Genomic DNA, 15,504 nt, shown 5'->3' with positions numbered 1-15,504 from the left:
CAAGGTAGGTACTATTATTATGCCCATTTTACGAGCGTATATATCTGGGACTCTAGTAAATTTTGAAAAAAAGCAACAGAAGACAAGTTTTAGCTGAGTGTTCTGAATAATTTCAGCAGTAGGACTTAAATCAACTGCTGGATTCAGTTCTTTACACGCCTTTGTTATTTCATATCTACCAAATTCTACTAACTTTCTAAAAGGTGAACGTTATGGATGTTGTCAGTAGCAATTTCTTTTCCTTTGAAAAGGAGGTAGCTGAACTTCTGAAGTTCCCTCTCCTCCCACTACTGAAAGATTTAATTCACATTTATTGAATATCTTCTGTGTGCTAAGCATAACATTTATTAGGTAAGAACCAAATCTTAGTAAGTGGAGCTGGGTGCAGGGAAGGAGAGAGAAGTGTAATTTCTGTCACAATTTTATAAGGGTAAAAAAATATCACATATTTTCATTATCTACAAAAATAGGCAATTTTTAGGAAATAAATTCATCAAAGCACCGATTTTTCAAAATGTTTTGTTTTTCTGAGGTTCATCTATATTTTGATTTAAGAAACACTAAAAAGATAGCTATGAATCAAAAGGTGCAAAATGTGACCAACAAGTATCTGTCATCAATGAAAAGAGGAAAGGGGCGCCTGGGTGGCTCAGTCAGTTAAGCATCTGACTTCGACTCAGATCATGACCTCGAGGTCTGTGAGTTTGAGTCCCGTGTTGGGCTCTGTGCTGACAGCTCAGAGCCTGGAGCCTGCTTCCGATTCTGTGTCTCCCTCTCTCTCTGCCCCTCCCCTGCTCGTGCTCTGTCTCTCTCAAAAATAAACAAACACTAAAAAAAAAAAAAAAAAAAGGAAAAGAAAACAGGAAAGTGGGCGGCTCTTATAACCACCACCACCACCAAAACATAATAAGCTAATAACAGAACACTGCTTTAACTTGACATTTGTTATTTCTTAAAAAGTGTTATATTTTATTTCTCTATCTCTATCTCTGTCTCTGTCTCTCTCTAAAAATTACCAGATACCTCAGATCATTAAAAGGTGAAAACTGTTATGAGGCTGGGGTAATTAAACTGATAAAGGCTCATTTGATTTCAGTTCAGCTGTGGAAAACTGACATGCATTTAATCAAAAAGTTCCTCAAGAGCAATGCAGAATTACAAAGAATGCTTAAAAGGAGAATACATTAAGCACAACCAAATCTTTCAGCCTAATTGCATTATTCACAGAAAGCACTTCATGCCTCATTCTTCTCTTAGCTTAACTTTCCCCCTTTTCTAACCCTCCCGGATGCATTCCCACGAAGACACCCGCATACTGACATAAAGCTAGAATTTCTCAATTGTTGGTTTCAGGCCATTAACTGCAGGTAAATAAAACTCTAAGAGACTTAACAGATGTCTAACTTCTTCAGTATACGATTAACCTTGCCTTGTGTATACTTCGAAAGAAGCTTCTGGGAGCCATTTTGCAAGCTCTGAAAAGAAGTGTGAGTAGAAAAGTCAGGATGTGTACATCCACCAGGGGTCACATGATGACCTGACATTTAGCTACCTGCTAATCTTGGCCCTTCCCTTACTTCAAGAATTATTTGGGGATGGGGATGATGGCGGGAGTGGGGGGGAGCGGCAAGAGGGTCTAACCAGAAGTTAATTTCAGGGTGGGTTACACACAGTACCAATGGGGAAACATTTTCATGGTTCTCCACTCTTGAGATATTTTAAGACACAAGACTTTGAGAAATCTGATAATAACCTCTCACTTTTATGAAGTACTTCATAGTGAATAAAATGCCTCTACATCCATGATCGTATTTTTACCCTCGTGACTGTGAAACAAGTGCCATTACTGGCAAACTATCGCCTCAGCTTTCCGGGGACTCTTTTCTGGCTTACCTCAGGGCAGAAACTATTCTCCTCACTGCATTCTGTACTACGTCCTTGGGCGAGATGTCGAGAGGGCCCACGGCCACCTGCAGCAGCTTCTGGATCATTCTCAGAGGCAGGCCATCTAGACACATGGCCACAGCTTGATCGTGAACCTTCCCCTTTTCTGATCGGGACAGATCATACAGGCGACTGTATTTCTGCAGCGCTTCCTGAAAAGATAAGGGGCACAACACCTAAACATCAAGTAGAAATAAGGTGTGGCCACATGTACAGAGTGAAGCAGATTTAGACGACTCTCAAACCAAACACACTCGAACTACAAAGGCCACACGGAAGGAGATGTAGTGGTTTTCAAGAGCTTGGGCTTCCCGGACACCAGGCTGGAGTACAAATCCTTGCTTTTTTGCATTTATTAGTTGATGAGCCTTCGGGACCTGCAAAATGAGGATGATGACAGAGATTCTTGGGAAGAGAGGGTGTTGTGAATGTTACATGAGAGCATATAAGAGCCAGGCCTTTAGCACAATGTCAGACACAAAGTGAAACTCATGAAGTCTGAGTTTCTTGATTATTATTACTGTGATTATTATTATAACCACATAACAGCTCTGATCTGCACAAACCCAGGTAGTACACGTGTGTTACCTAATTTAATGCTTAGAGTGAGCCTGCAAAGAGTTTTAATTAGCTCCGTTTTACCAAAAAGTAAATTGAAAACCAAAGATGTTAAGTAACATGCCCAAAGGCACACGGGGATGTTCAGGGGGACTAGGATCAGAATCCGAAAGACTGCATCTCCCCACCCCCATGCCACACAGCCTGCCCCTCTTCGATAATATCTGTAAAAATTAACGTGACAACAAATAATTTATGAAATGGGCCACAAACTACTATTTTTCACCATACCAAATGTGGTCACTTAGTGTTTAGAATGCTTTCCAGGTTCTTTATAAGCTTCTCGGGTAACCTAGAATGCACTGTTTTGCCTTTCAGAACCACCATGTAAAAATCCGTTAACTGGACAGTTGATGATACTGAAGAAATACTGTTCATGTTTTGATTGTGGTAATGTTGCAGTGGTTGTGTTCACATGTATCCTTTGAGAAAAAGATAAGGAAATATTTACGGATAAAATGAAATGATGACCAGGATTTTGTTGAAAATAATCCACAGGAGTGGGGAGAGGGTGGGGGAGGTAGGCATGAGATGACAGGTCACATTCTGATGACTGTTGATGCTGGGAGTTGGGCGCATGACATTTCGTTTTACTCTTCTCCCCACTGTGAGACTTCTGATAACAGAAAATGCCCGTGAGTTCAACAGAACAGTTACTCAGGTCCCTGCTGAGCAAGAGGGAACTGAGGCGCCACAGGATCAAAACCTCGAGTTTAGACCGCGCTAACGTAGGGTGTGGGGGATCTTCTTTCACTGGGTGTAGAATTAAAGAGGTGAAAGTTAAAGCCTGAACTCAAAAGGGACAAATGTATGGGGATAAAGGTTACTTCCAGTGTTTGCTATGAGAGGTACTCTAATAAAATCAAATAGGGTCCAATTTAGGAACCAGAAGAGTATCCTATTATGGACCATCCACGGTCTGACTGAATAGCGTTTGCAAGCAGTCATTTGGTACCTTTAAATCTCAGCCTATTTGAAACAAACAGCTGTTTTTGTTAATAACCCCCCTGGCCCCATAGACGTGATTCAAGTCACTGAAAGATAATACTTGTTCCAAGGACAGTAATGACAATTCTCCAGATTTGAATATAGCATACTTAATTAAAAAACTAAGCAAGACAAGTATGTACATTTTTATACTAATCAGCATAATCATTTTAACTTGGAGGAATTCAAATTTTACCCTAGTTCTTATAATTATGGATTACAGTACTCTACATGTCAGTAAGATAAAATCAAGATTGGAAAAGCCGATTTGTTCCCTGCAAAGGCTTCTATCTGGCTTGCACATCATTTAATGTTATTCATTACGCAGGCGAATAGCACTGAAAAATACAAAATGAAATAAAACTGCTATCAAACTTTTGAATTCTGCTCATTATCTTTTCCACGAGGGTTTGCATTTATGCGTCTCCTACACATTTTGAAATCTTCCATTTGTTCATTATCTGAACTGCTCTCCATTGACCGATCTTTCTAGTCAGGAATATTTCTTTACAAGCCAAGAATACGATTCAATCAATATGTAAGGTTTTAGAAAAATAAAAGAGGAGATTAGTGGCCACTTACAGGTTCATTTACCGTAACATTAATGGGGCAAATGAAATATTGCTTTTATATCTAAACATTGTTTTTACCTATATGAATCCATTTACTTATTGATCTGTCAACTTCTCAGTTATGGAAAAGAACAGCTTAAACTCCCTCGGCTGTAACAATACAGAAGAAAAACTAGAAAAGCTACAGAGGGTTCCCCTGTGTTGTCCTAACACCCTGTCCTAACTGCCTGAAGAATCATCCTGGGCAGGGGGCTCCTGACTCTCACGAGAGTATTTTCTGAGACACCATGAGGGTCTCAACTAGAAACCATGTAGGAACAATTGTATCAGCCAAAAAAATGCATATCGATAAAATTAGGTTGGAAACAGAAAACATAAACAGGATGGGGCGTATAATTTAAAAAAATCTGAAGCAGGCATGGATGGCTCTTTCTGGACTTTTTGGAAAATTCGGGGGAAAAAAAATCTATCATTTTTCAGTTGGAGAGCAAAACACCTACCGGCTAGAAGCAGGGCTTGCAAACCACGGTCCCCATCCTTTCTCAGCCTCGGTGACCACTCCCTCCCCCAGGCACCCATCCTGGGCCATACCCCCCCGGGGTGCCCATCCCCCACCCCAACCACCTTCTGTCCCTCAATCCCGTTAAGTGGCCCCAAATCCTCTTCAAAGAACCGCAAACCTGCAAATGGGAGTCCACAATCAAGAGGTGATGAAGAGGCTAGAGGATAAAGGGTTGAGGGACATTTGCCAGGACATCTGCAAGACTGAAACCCCTATCAACACCACTAATACGGCTCTAAAGGATGAATGTAAGCCCTACTGAGGTTGCCAGAGGGAGTGAGCATGGAGAAGAAGTTTTCCCTTCATTACCTGCTCACTATTCCTCAGAGAAACAAGGAAGCTGTGGTTGAGGGTTTCCAGGTGAGCAAGAGATTTCTCCAGATGGCCCCGGGCATCCGCATAGGTGATTTTAGAGTCACCAGCTTCTTGAATGTCGTCTTCTGAACTTCTTTTCCGTGGCTTTTCAATAAAATGCTGGACTGCCTGGACAGCCTTTCTAGTCATCTCTTTGCGTGCTTCCACGGACAGCTTCAACACAAAAAGGTATTGAACGGCAGTGAGACAAACCGGCCCTGCGTCTGTATTCAATACGGTATTAATAAGGTGTATTTAATAAGGTATTAGCGAAGCAAAGAGAACAAGAGTGAAATGTTGATATACAACTTTAATTGGTGTCTAGGACTTTTGTTGTATTAGTTTTTCTTCTGTGAGGAGAACAACAGTGAGGTGCCATATGCACTATTAAGGCAGTAAATACAGATTTTTTTTAATGCTAAAATGCAAAAGTAGGTGGTGTTATGATGAAACTGGCATTCAGATAGATTACTAGTTACAAGGCAGAAATGAGGAGTCATTTCTACAGTTACAATTCCCAGTTTCAATCATTTATTACAAGGAAATGATTAAAAAGAAGAAAATTGTATAGGCATAATGATTTCAACTGGAATAATACTCTAAAATCTCAAAAGCAACCTAATTGCCTGGTAATAACAGAAATGGTAACTAACTCATGATAAATTACTAGATAGAACATTATGCAGCCGTTAAAATTAGATATAAAATCAGTATTAGCAATTTGGAAAGTGCTTAACATAAAATGTTGAATTTTAGGAATCAGAAATCATAAAACTGTCTACACCATGCTCGTATTAAAATCCGAACGAAACCTGTACGGCTGAACAGAAATACATACACACACACACAGACAGACACCAGTGCCAGTGACTGTTATGTTAGGGTTATGAGCAATTTTGTTCTCAATTTTGTCAATTTTCTATACTAATGTATTCATTCAATTGCTCACTAAGTATTTGAGTTGTGACACGCGAAAGTCACTTTCTTAGGTATGCAAGAGTTGTCTTTTTTTTCATAATATTAAAAATATTAAGCTTGCTTGGCCTCAAGTCTAAACGTAACCCATCTTGACGGACGCACCACAGACTGGTGAGCCACGCTGGGCTTCTTGAGGCCCCGCTGATTTGCGCTGCTTTGGGTCTTAGATTTAGCCTCATGTCAACTACTCAAGCACATTTTTACTACAGACTTAAAGGGGCTCTGTGTTGACTTAAATAAATAAAATAAAAAACGGATGAGGAGTCTTAGGACAAAATCTTATCTTTATTTTCTTTCTCAACATCAGGTACCCTGTGTGTCTGGTTATTCTGAAAAATACCAGACATCAACATAGCATCTGCGACCACACCAGGAGGCAAACCCCGCTCAACCCTCCCCACCAGCTGCCTCTAAGTCACTCTGTGTAGAATTCATGTGGCATAATGAGGACAGCTGACGTTTTCTTCGGTCTATACAAATATGGGTAAAAAGGAACTTTAGGAAAGTACTATTTCCACTGAACTGTAATTAAGTGTGTGCTTTGCAAATGCAGCTTCAAGTAAGTTTTGTGGCCACACTGCTACCCCCAAGCACCTTGGCATACAACAACATCAGAAGCGACTACTGAGGGGCGCCTGGGTGGCGCAGTCGGTTGAGCGTCCGACTTCAGCCAGGTCACGATCTCGCGGTCCGTGAGTTCGAGCCCCGCGTCGGGCTCTGGGCTGACGGCTCGGAGCCTGGAGCCTGTTTCCGATTCTGTGTCTCCCTCTCTCTTTGCCCCTCCCCCGTTCATGCTCTGTCTCTCTCTGTCCCAAAAATAAATAAAAAACATTGGAAAAAAAAAAAAAAAAAAGAAGCGACTACTGACCATAAGTATCAGTTCATCATTCTCCTCCCTTGCATACCCTGTGAACTCTTTTCTGTGGTTGAGAAATACAAGATCACAGAACTTGTGTTTAGTTCAACAGCCCTCCTTACTTTCCCCCATCATATGGATGGAAGGACTGAGCCCTGGGGAGGTTCTGTGATATGGTGGGGTTCCTCGCATGAGTGCAAAAAGGAAAAGCCAGAAGGCAGGGGCCTTGGTCATGGATCTGGCGCTCCCCTTTCACCGCACATCACACAGCCTCCACTTTGCCATTTCTACCCCCTCACGGGCTCTGACAGAGCGTATGATGGGTGCACACTGGCCGAATGATCAACAGAAGGAAAGACAAATAAGAAAATGGCCTAGAGAGTCCTTCCTTTCCACTCACTCCTATCTGCTTCCCCAAGAAACACGGGCTTGGGGAATGTTTGGATATCCAGCTGGCCAAATGTCTATGCTCTCCCAGCCCATCAAAGGGCGTGGAAGGTTTCCACAACAGACTGGCAAGAGAGTAGGAACAGGACAGGCAATTCCCCTGTGCGGAAAGCAGCGTCCTGAGAGAAACAACTGGTCTCTGTGCCCTGGGAGGAGTCCAGACGCCATCTTTGTTGTCCGAAGTCAGCCTTGTCAGTGTCAACCACCCCTGGAATAGTTGGTAAGTGTAGGGGGAGCACTAACCTCACAAAACCCGTGTTTAATTTTTACTACCGGGGTGACACTTGACCACAGGCTTCAAGCCTTCGTTTCTTCATGCATAAAATGCAAAAAAAAGTCATCCGCCACACAATGTCATTCTGACCATTTAAATGAGAGAATATGCAAAACAATCAGCAAAATGCCTTACCCATATGGTAGGAAACTCAGGAAATCGAGGCTCAATTCTAATTTGACCAACTGATACACCACCCAGGCCGTCATCTACCTGTTAGGTTTTTATCTTCCTAGTAAATGTGCCACGTAATCTCTTTTAGAAAAACCTTTTCATAAGCTCTGCAAGTTCCTTGGCATGGCAGCCCGTGGACTCTCCCAAGCTGGCCCCAAGCTACCCCTCCAGCCTCGCAATGTAACCGTAGCCCACACTCTAGGCTCCACACGCGGAAGCTTTTCTTCATTCCCCGGTGTCAACTGGTATCTTATCTCAGTGAAACACTGTCTCTTCTCTTCTTTGCAGGCCAAATGCCCGGTCATGACTCAACACCGAGATACACACAAGTCACCCTGGACTCGGTTTCTTCAGCCTCAACAGCTGGTCCACTGGCAGGCCGTCTGCCCCAACAACCAAGTGCATACTCCATGCTTACATGCGTGTGGACCCCAGCTGCCCAGCAGTACTGAGCACAGGCCTCACACTGACCTCCGTGCTTTCCTAGAATCTGCTATGGAACCGCCACAGAACAGCCAGTAGAGGCGAGTGAATTCTCTAGGAGTTTGAGTTGTTTGACCTCATCACCAGTCTCCTCAGAAAAGTACCTCCCCCCGTTATTCTTAATGATCTTTCAAAATAAGTAAATAACCACGGTTACTAAGAATACAGCGTGTGAACAAATGTAAACATAAGTTAATTTTCCTGAGGGAGCTGGGGCCTGTACAAGACGCAGAATGATATAAGATGCAAGGGCTTTTACTTGCCTGGGCACTGTGCTTGATTGGATATTTAAGCTTTTCACTCTTTGTGAGAACAGGTTCATCGCTGAAAGTCTCTAGGGTGAGGGGCGCCTGGGTGGCTCAGTCCGTTAAGCGTCTGACTTTGGCTCAGGTCATGATCTCACAGTCTGTGAGTTTGAGCCCTGCGTCAGGCTCTGTGCTGACAGCTCAGAGTCTGTAGCTTGTTTCAGATTCTGTGTCTCCCTCTCTCTCTCTGCTCCTACCCTATTCATACTCTCTCTCTCTCAAAAATAAACATTAAAAAAATTTTTTAAAAAAAGACTATAGGGTGAGATTAAATACAAGTTTCACACTGAGTAAGTCTATTAGACTTATTTTGCTTAAACTCTTCCATGATAGAAGAAATAAGTAGTAAAAGAAAAAAAAAAAAAGATAGACAAATGTACCGGAAAGAAAAATCACAATTTCTTCACTGACCCTAGCAGCCACAAGGTACTTCTGTTCCTAACCTTCTATTCTGAAGCCCACGGCATTAACACATCACTCATACACATATTTCTATAATTAGAAAGCAAAGATTTTGTAAAACTATCCCCTGACAGCAATTAGTAACTACTTACTATTTAAGACACTGTGGGTTGTATAAAATAAAGTTAATTGTTCTAGCACTCAGTAAGTATGTACTGTGCATCTATTTCGTAGGCCCTGTGGAAAAACAGGAGCCAGGCTCAGAGAAATCACATTTAGTACAGGAGATAAGCTGGTGGGAAGGGGTTGAAATCTAGGAGTCATCCCCAACATCCCTGAATCTCACTGGGTCTACCTTTGAAATATATCCGTCTACCCAATTCCCACCACGTTCACCGTCACCGCTCAGTTCTAGGCCACATCACCCCTCTTGTACTGCAATGGTTCTAACTGGTCTCCGGATGAGGCAGAGAGTGCAGCAGTCAGCAGACACAAGGATTCCGTGGATTCTACCGCACTTGCCAATCCCCCTGCAGCTAGGATGAGTCGTGTTGCAGGCAACGGAATCTGAGCAGAGGTGACACGTTTCTTTTCTGAGCCAAGGCAACGTATAACCCACGTGCGTCATTATCCAGTCTCCCTTCTTCCCCAGCCGCGGCAGAGAGTGCTGGTCCCAGATGGCACCAATACAAGATGGCAGAGCTCCCATGAGCCTGGATCTTACGTGACTTTGTGGTAGACAGCCCTCTGCAGTCTCTTACTGGATTGGGAGCACAAGGGAATATTAACCTTGGTTGTGTTAAGCCACTGTGATCCTGGGGCTAACCGGGTACTCCAGCATTACCCAGTCGCACAGTGATGTTTTAGAAACATAAATCTGATCACGTCACTCCTCTGCTCAAAACTATTTAACGGCTTCCTAATTTACGACAAATAAAATCCAGCCTTCAATGCCCTATGAAGCCCTATGATTTGTTCTTCACCCCACCCTATCTGTCTAACCCTACTTCCTTCCTTTTTCTACACTCCTGCTCCGCTCCAGGCAGACTGGCCTCCGTGTAGTCCCTCAGCGGACTTTCCACATGTGGGTTCCTCCGCTTGCGATGTTCTCCTCCAGGCATCCTCACGGCTGGTTCCTGAGGTTCACTCAGGACTCGGCACTGACGCTGCCTCATCAGAGAGGCCTCCTCTGGCCACTCTACGAAAGCCAGCACCTCCTGGTGCTCTCTCTGTCCTTACTCTGTGTTCGTTCTTCTTCATAACTGACACCCTGTCTTTCCATCTGCTGGCTGCCTCCCTGTCATTTACATTCCTAGAGCCCCAAACCCAGAATGGTGGCTCGTACGGAACAGCTGCCCAATATGTTGAATGTACAAGTGGGCGAATGACAACATTTTATTTATTTTTAATGTTTATTTTTGAGAGACAGAGAGAGACAGAGTGCGAGCAGGGGAGGTGCAGAGAGGGAGGGAGACACAGAATCTGAAGCAGGCTCCAGGCTCTGAGCTGTCAGCACAGAGCCCGATGCAGGGCTTGAACTCGTGAACCACAAGATCACTGCCTGAGCCAAAGTTGGATACCTAACCGACTGAGCCACCCAGGCACCCCTTGCCAGAGAATGGGAACACATTGCCAGAGAATCTTACTTCAAAGCAAAATATGAAAATGCAGATATCTGAGGAAAAAACATCATCCTTTCTCAAGCCTCCCCTCAACTGTCCTTCCAGAATCTGTTCAGAGTTCACACATCTGGAAGCGTCCCCTGACATCACCTCTTCTCCGGGTCATAAACCACTCGTAGGCGCTCTTAAAGCACTCTACGTTTATCCGCATCGAAGAACATATCACACCACATTCACATCGTTGGGTTACTTTTACATCTCCTTGACTAAACAAGGAAATCCTTTCAGGGTAGAAACTGTGCTTTTTAAAATCTCCGTGTTTCCTGGCACCTAATTCAATGCTCGGCACATTGTAGACAGACAAAAAACAGCTGTTAGATTACTCAACTCTGATCAACACGGTAGCTGGGGCTGGGGGAGAGCCTTCAGAGGAGCAACGAAATGACATGTTCTCAATACGTCCCTAGAAACCTGTGGTCCAGAATGGGGCCAAAAGGCTCCGATTTACCGCGGCATCCTGTTCCTGTGAGAGGGCCTTCGGAGACTAAAACTGCAAAAGGATATTTTAAAGGACTTGAACAACAACAAAAAAACCCGTGATCGGATGTGTGCCATCAGGACAATGCCACTTGTGGCAACTGGAAGCCACGCAGGAAGAGACACCGGGACATTAAACCCGTGGCGACCTTGAGCGTATGCACTGGATGCACACCCGGTGAACACACGGTGTACGTGTGCCTTGGGCCGGGTGCTGGCAGCACAGACAAAATTAGATCAGGTCCCTGCCCCCGGGTACGGTCAAGTCCAGTTTGAAACACAGAGAGACAAAAGACATCACAGAGCAGCACGGCTGTTACAAAACTGCAATAGGGTATCTAGGAGACGGTGCACAGGCCTCGGAAGGGGCGCTCCGGCCGACCGGAAGTGAGTCTTCCGAAGGCGGCCACTGCCAAGGCCGGCCTCTGCGGTGCGTAGGCGTGAAGACAGGCCACGCATCCCAAGGGGTCAGCAGGTCAAAGGGGCAAGTGGGGAACCCGGGAGTCGGCTGGCTCGGCTGGAATCCGGGGTGCACGCAGAGGTCTGCCGGGGAATGAGGAAGAGCCGGGCAGGCGGGGGGCACACGGAGGGGCCCGCTCACCAGGCTGGCCGGACGGCTCTCTATCGCCGACTGGGGAGCGGGGGGGAGCTGAGGCAGAAGTTGACACAATCAGTGCTATCATTTTCAGGTAATGGCTTGATTCAAAATTCACCAAGACAACTCTCCTCATCTGTGCGTACCTGAAGGCCGATAAACCTTGCAGAGCAGAGAGCGTTTGCTTTCTTTTTAAAATGAACACAGCGTGGTTTTGAAGATAAGGCTGGTGTTTAGGAAATGGCAGGTGACTCAAGAAAACCCAGTTGCTACTTCCAGTCAGCTGGAAAAATCAGCGTCTGCATATACTGTTCACGTTGCTAATAGTAACTATATAAGATGATGGAAAAATCAAGGGCAAAATTCCTCACTTTTCTTTTTTTTAACATCACAGCAAATATGACAGATGGAAGAAAATCTCTGGCTGATAAAGGACAGACCTATAGCCTCTCTTTTCAGGTCCCCATTTAAAACCTCCTGTACTTTGAGGTGCCTGGGTGACTCTGTTGAGTGTCCGATTTCGGCTCAGGTCACCATCTTGTGGTTCGTGAGTTCAAGTCCCGCATTGGGCTCTGTGCTGACGGTTCAGAGCCTGGAGCCTGCTTCTGATTCTGTGTCTCCCTCTCTCCCTGCCCCTCTCCCACTCGCTAGAGCTGGTCTTGGCACAGGGGATACAAAGGAAAATTAAGACACAATCTCTACCTCTGAAGAACATACATCGTACTGGGAAAGCCAAACACAAAATAAGCACTTCTAAAATGTAACAAGTATAAAACTAAGCATGGGGGGTGTATCAAGAAAAAAACCGTCGGTCTCGGCAAGGCAGGAAAGTCTTTACAAAGGAGGTAACATCTGAACCAGAACTTGAAGGATGAGCAAGAATTCACCTGGATGAAGCGGGTGGGGTAGATTTCAGGCAGAGACAGCAGCATAGGGACTTAAAAGAAAGGCTTTTATAAACGAGAATGTTCTGCGGCTGTGACTCTAGAACTCCTGAGGGATCGAATATCTTCCCCCCACAACCAGCGGCTCACTACCTCAAAGAATCTCAGGGAGGTGGATGGTGGGTACAGAGCACCAGCCAATAGTGAATCTGGGAAAGGAGGAAGAAGTGTTTTTGAAAACAAGTGGTCCCAGGACTTGGATGCTCCCTGGCTCCCCCACAACCCCATCCCCACAAAACACTAGACACTACCTCCTCTAGCGTCACTCCCGCACGAGACCTGGGCGGTCACTGTTCGAGGGGTGAGGAAAAGCCCACGGTGGTGTCCACGGAGAGTCTGTGGGTGCTTGGGCAGGAGACCGTCCTGCAGGGGAACAGATGCAGAGGAGGGCTGGGCTCCCCAGGGGGGCCACGGTGAGGAGCTTACACATTCTCGAGGCCAGTGAGCTGCACACAAAGCTCTTCTGAAGGGTATGCCGGGGCAGAGAGTGTTAAGGGAATCAGTTTCTAAATCTTCACCTTCTCTAAACCCTCTGTCCTAAAACTGATCTGGAGAACACTCTGGAAGTCAGGATGTCAACCTTATTTCTCTTTCTCGACTCTCCTTTCACAGAGGCCTTCCTCCACTTACATAAGAAAGACATGCACCACATTTTTCCTGAATCTGACTCTCCCGCATGGACCTGGAATCTACAAAGTTCCAGACCACCAAACAAGGGACAGCTGAAAATCCTGGTGTGTGACAGGCCTCCGACAACTGGATAATGAAAGTCTTTTCGCACACAGCACGGTTTCCCCTTCTTTTGCTTTCAACAAAATTTATGAAAGATTTAATGGAGTTGTCAGTTGATAAAGCCTTAAAAATAATTTTTAACAACAGATTGACAAAGCTCCTTCCCCATCCACTGTGAACAAGGTTTTTAAATATTCCTATCTCTGAAAATGTAAAAGGGAAAGAGCTGATGTTGAAGGCAATCTCAATCTAGCATAACTAGTGCTCATCAAAGGGCACATAAACTAATTAAGAAGCAATATTTAAAGCCCTAAGCATCTCATTAAGAGGTACATTTTAAATACACTTTTAATGCTATGATAAATTCTTATGGATCAAAAGTTAACACATTTATGTTGTTTTCATCAAATGTATGGCTGAAACAATAATACAGAAAAAAAGTTTTAAAAAAATCTCAGAGTGCTTTGGTCACAAGAAAAACTTTACATGTTAATTTCTCTCTCTATAATTCTTTTTGATGCAGAGAAAGGACTTGGAAGTATAAAGACGTATACTTTTAAGTATAAAAACACTGCATTGGCACAAAACAACTCAGTGTGTTTATTCACCAACTCCCAGACTCCTTCACTAAGAGACCTGAGCAGACTACTGTGAGATCTAGCAGTTTATGTCTCTGTCTCTAGGATGACCAAAGTCTTTTTTAATGTTTTTTTGTTTGTTTGTTTGTTTGTTTGTTTTGAGAGAAAGACGGACAGTATGAGCCGGGGAGGGGCAGAGAGAGAAAAGAAGACACAGAATCTGAGGCAGGCTCCAGGCTCCGAGCTGTCAGCACAGGGCTGGATGCGGGGCTCAAACTCACAAACCGCCGAGATCATGACCTGAGCCTACCTGACCCGACTGAGCCACCCAGCACCCTTAAGATGACCAAAGTCTCTCTTAAGATTCTTTCCTGAGAAAGCTCAAAACTGCCAGTAGAATCTACTGTTTATTTCAGTCAAAACCCAGAGATAGGCTGATAGGCCCCTGAACCCTTCTTGGAGCAGTGACTTTAGAAAGCTTGCCATTGTAAATCCTCTCTCTGCCGCTTTGAGATGTAAATCTGGAAGCATCTCTTTAAAACACAGACATCCAAGGAGACATCCAAGGAGGTGGTCCATGCTCCCAACCCCGTGGCAGGGTGGGGGCACAGCGTCAGTGAGCCCCTGCCCCACCCTGCACACTCTCTTCCGTCATAAAGACACAAGGAGTTGTTTCCCTTCTGGGTACGCGTCAATTAGCAAAGAGAGAGCGGCCCAGTTCTAGAAACCAGCCCCTGAGGGCCTTTCCTTTAGCACACCCCAGCATTTAGTCTCTTGCCTTTCATTTCAGAGAAGCTGAGCCCAATTAACACGGGCTGTCCTCCCTGCGGCAATAGTTACCGCCAAATGAAATCTGTCTTGGGGCGCCTGGGTGGCTCAGTTGGTTAAGCATCCGACTCCTGGTTTCGGCTCAGGTCATGATCTCATGGGTTCGTGGGTTCGGGCCCCGCGTCAGACCCCACGTCAGGCTCCGTGCTGAAGGTGTGGAGCCTATTTGGGAATCAATCTCCCTCCTTCCCTCCCTCCCTCTCTCTCTCTCTCTGCCCTTCTCCAACTCGCACCATCTCTCTCTCTCTCTCTCTCAAAATAAATAAATAAACTTAAAAAAAAAAATCAGTCTTTATTGCCTTTACCTAGTGCCCTTTATTTCTTGTTGACAAAAGAAACAGAGTACAAGTCATTGGAAAAGAACACGACCTTTCTAACGCCAGAGATGTGCTTGTTCTTGTACTTTTTAAAGGGACCGTGGTAGTTATCAAATCGCTGTGTGATTTGTAGATGACTCTGGACACAAACAGAGCTACCTGACAGTTTTACTTTAATGCCAACATTTAAAATATAGAAAATTACATCCTCCTTTGTACCCATTTAAAATTATGATTAAAAAAATCTTAGATAGCAAGTGCTAGGGTCTGAATGTTTGTGTCTCCTCAAAATTCAGATATTCAGATATTGAAATCCCATCCCCCAAAGGTGGGGCCTGGGGGGGAGGTGGTACTTCAGTCACAAGGGTGAAGCCCTGGTTAAAGGGATTAATTAG

At 44.5% G+C, this 15,504-nt stretch overlaps 1 protein-coding gene and 1 long non-coding RNA gene across 6 annotated transcripts in view; one reads left to right on the top strand and one right to left on the bottom strand.

The window, feature by feature from the left end:
• NBAS (NBAS subunit of NRZ tethering complex) overlaps window positions 1-15,504 on the bottom strand; it is a 329,015-nt gene that overhangs the window by 47,381 nt on the left and 266,130 nt on the right. For all 5 annotated transcript variants that reach the window (XM_042933639.1, XM_042933641.1, XM_042933640.1 and 2 more), the window contains 2 exons: window positions 4,993-5,211; window positions 1,894-2,096 (listed from right to left, as the gene is read on the bottom strand). In XM_042933639.1, coding sequence (XP_042789573.1) covers window positions 1,894-2,096; window positions 4,993-5,211 — 422 coding nt within the window. The remainder of the gene's footprint in view (window positions 1-1,893; window positions 2,097-4,992; window positions 5,212-15,504) is intronic.
• On the top strand, window positions 11,483-13,445 carry LOC122216601. Its single transcript, XR_006200985.1, has 3 exons — window positions 11,483-11,656; window positions 11,805-11,957; window positions 13,267-13,445. It is a non-coding gene; the product is annotated as an uncharacterized LOC122216601 (long non-coding RNA).

This window comes from Panthera leo, chromosome A3 (genome assembly GCF_018350215.1).
Source record: "Panthera leo isolate Ple1 chromosome A3, P.leo_Ple1_pat1.1, whole genome shotgun sequence".
Taxonomy (NCBI): Eukaryota; Metazoa; Chordata; class Mammalia; order Carnivora; family Felidae; genus Panthera; species Panthera leo.
Note: the sequence above shows the minus strand (reverse complement) of the source record. Positions and strands in the feature narration are given on the sequence as shown.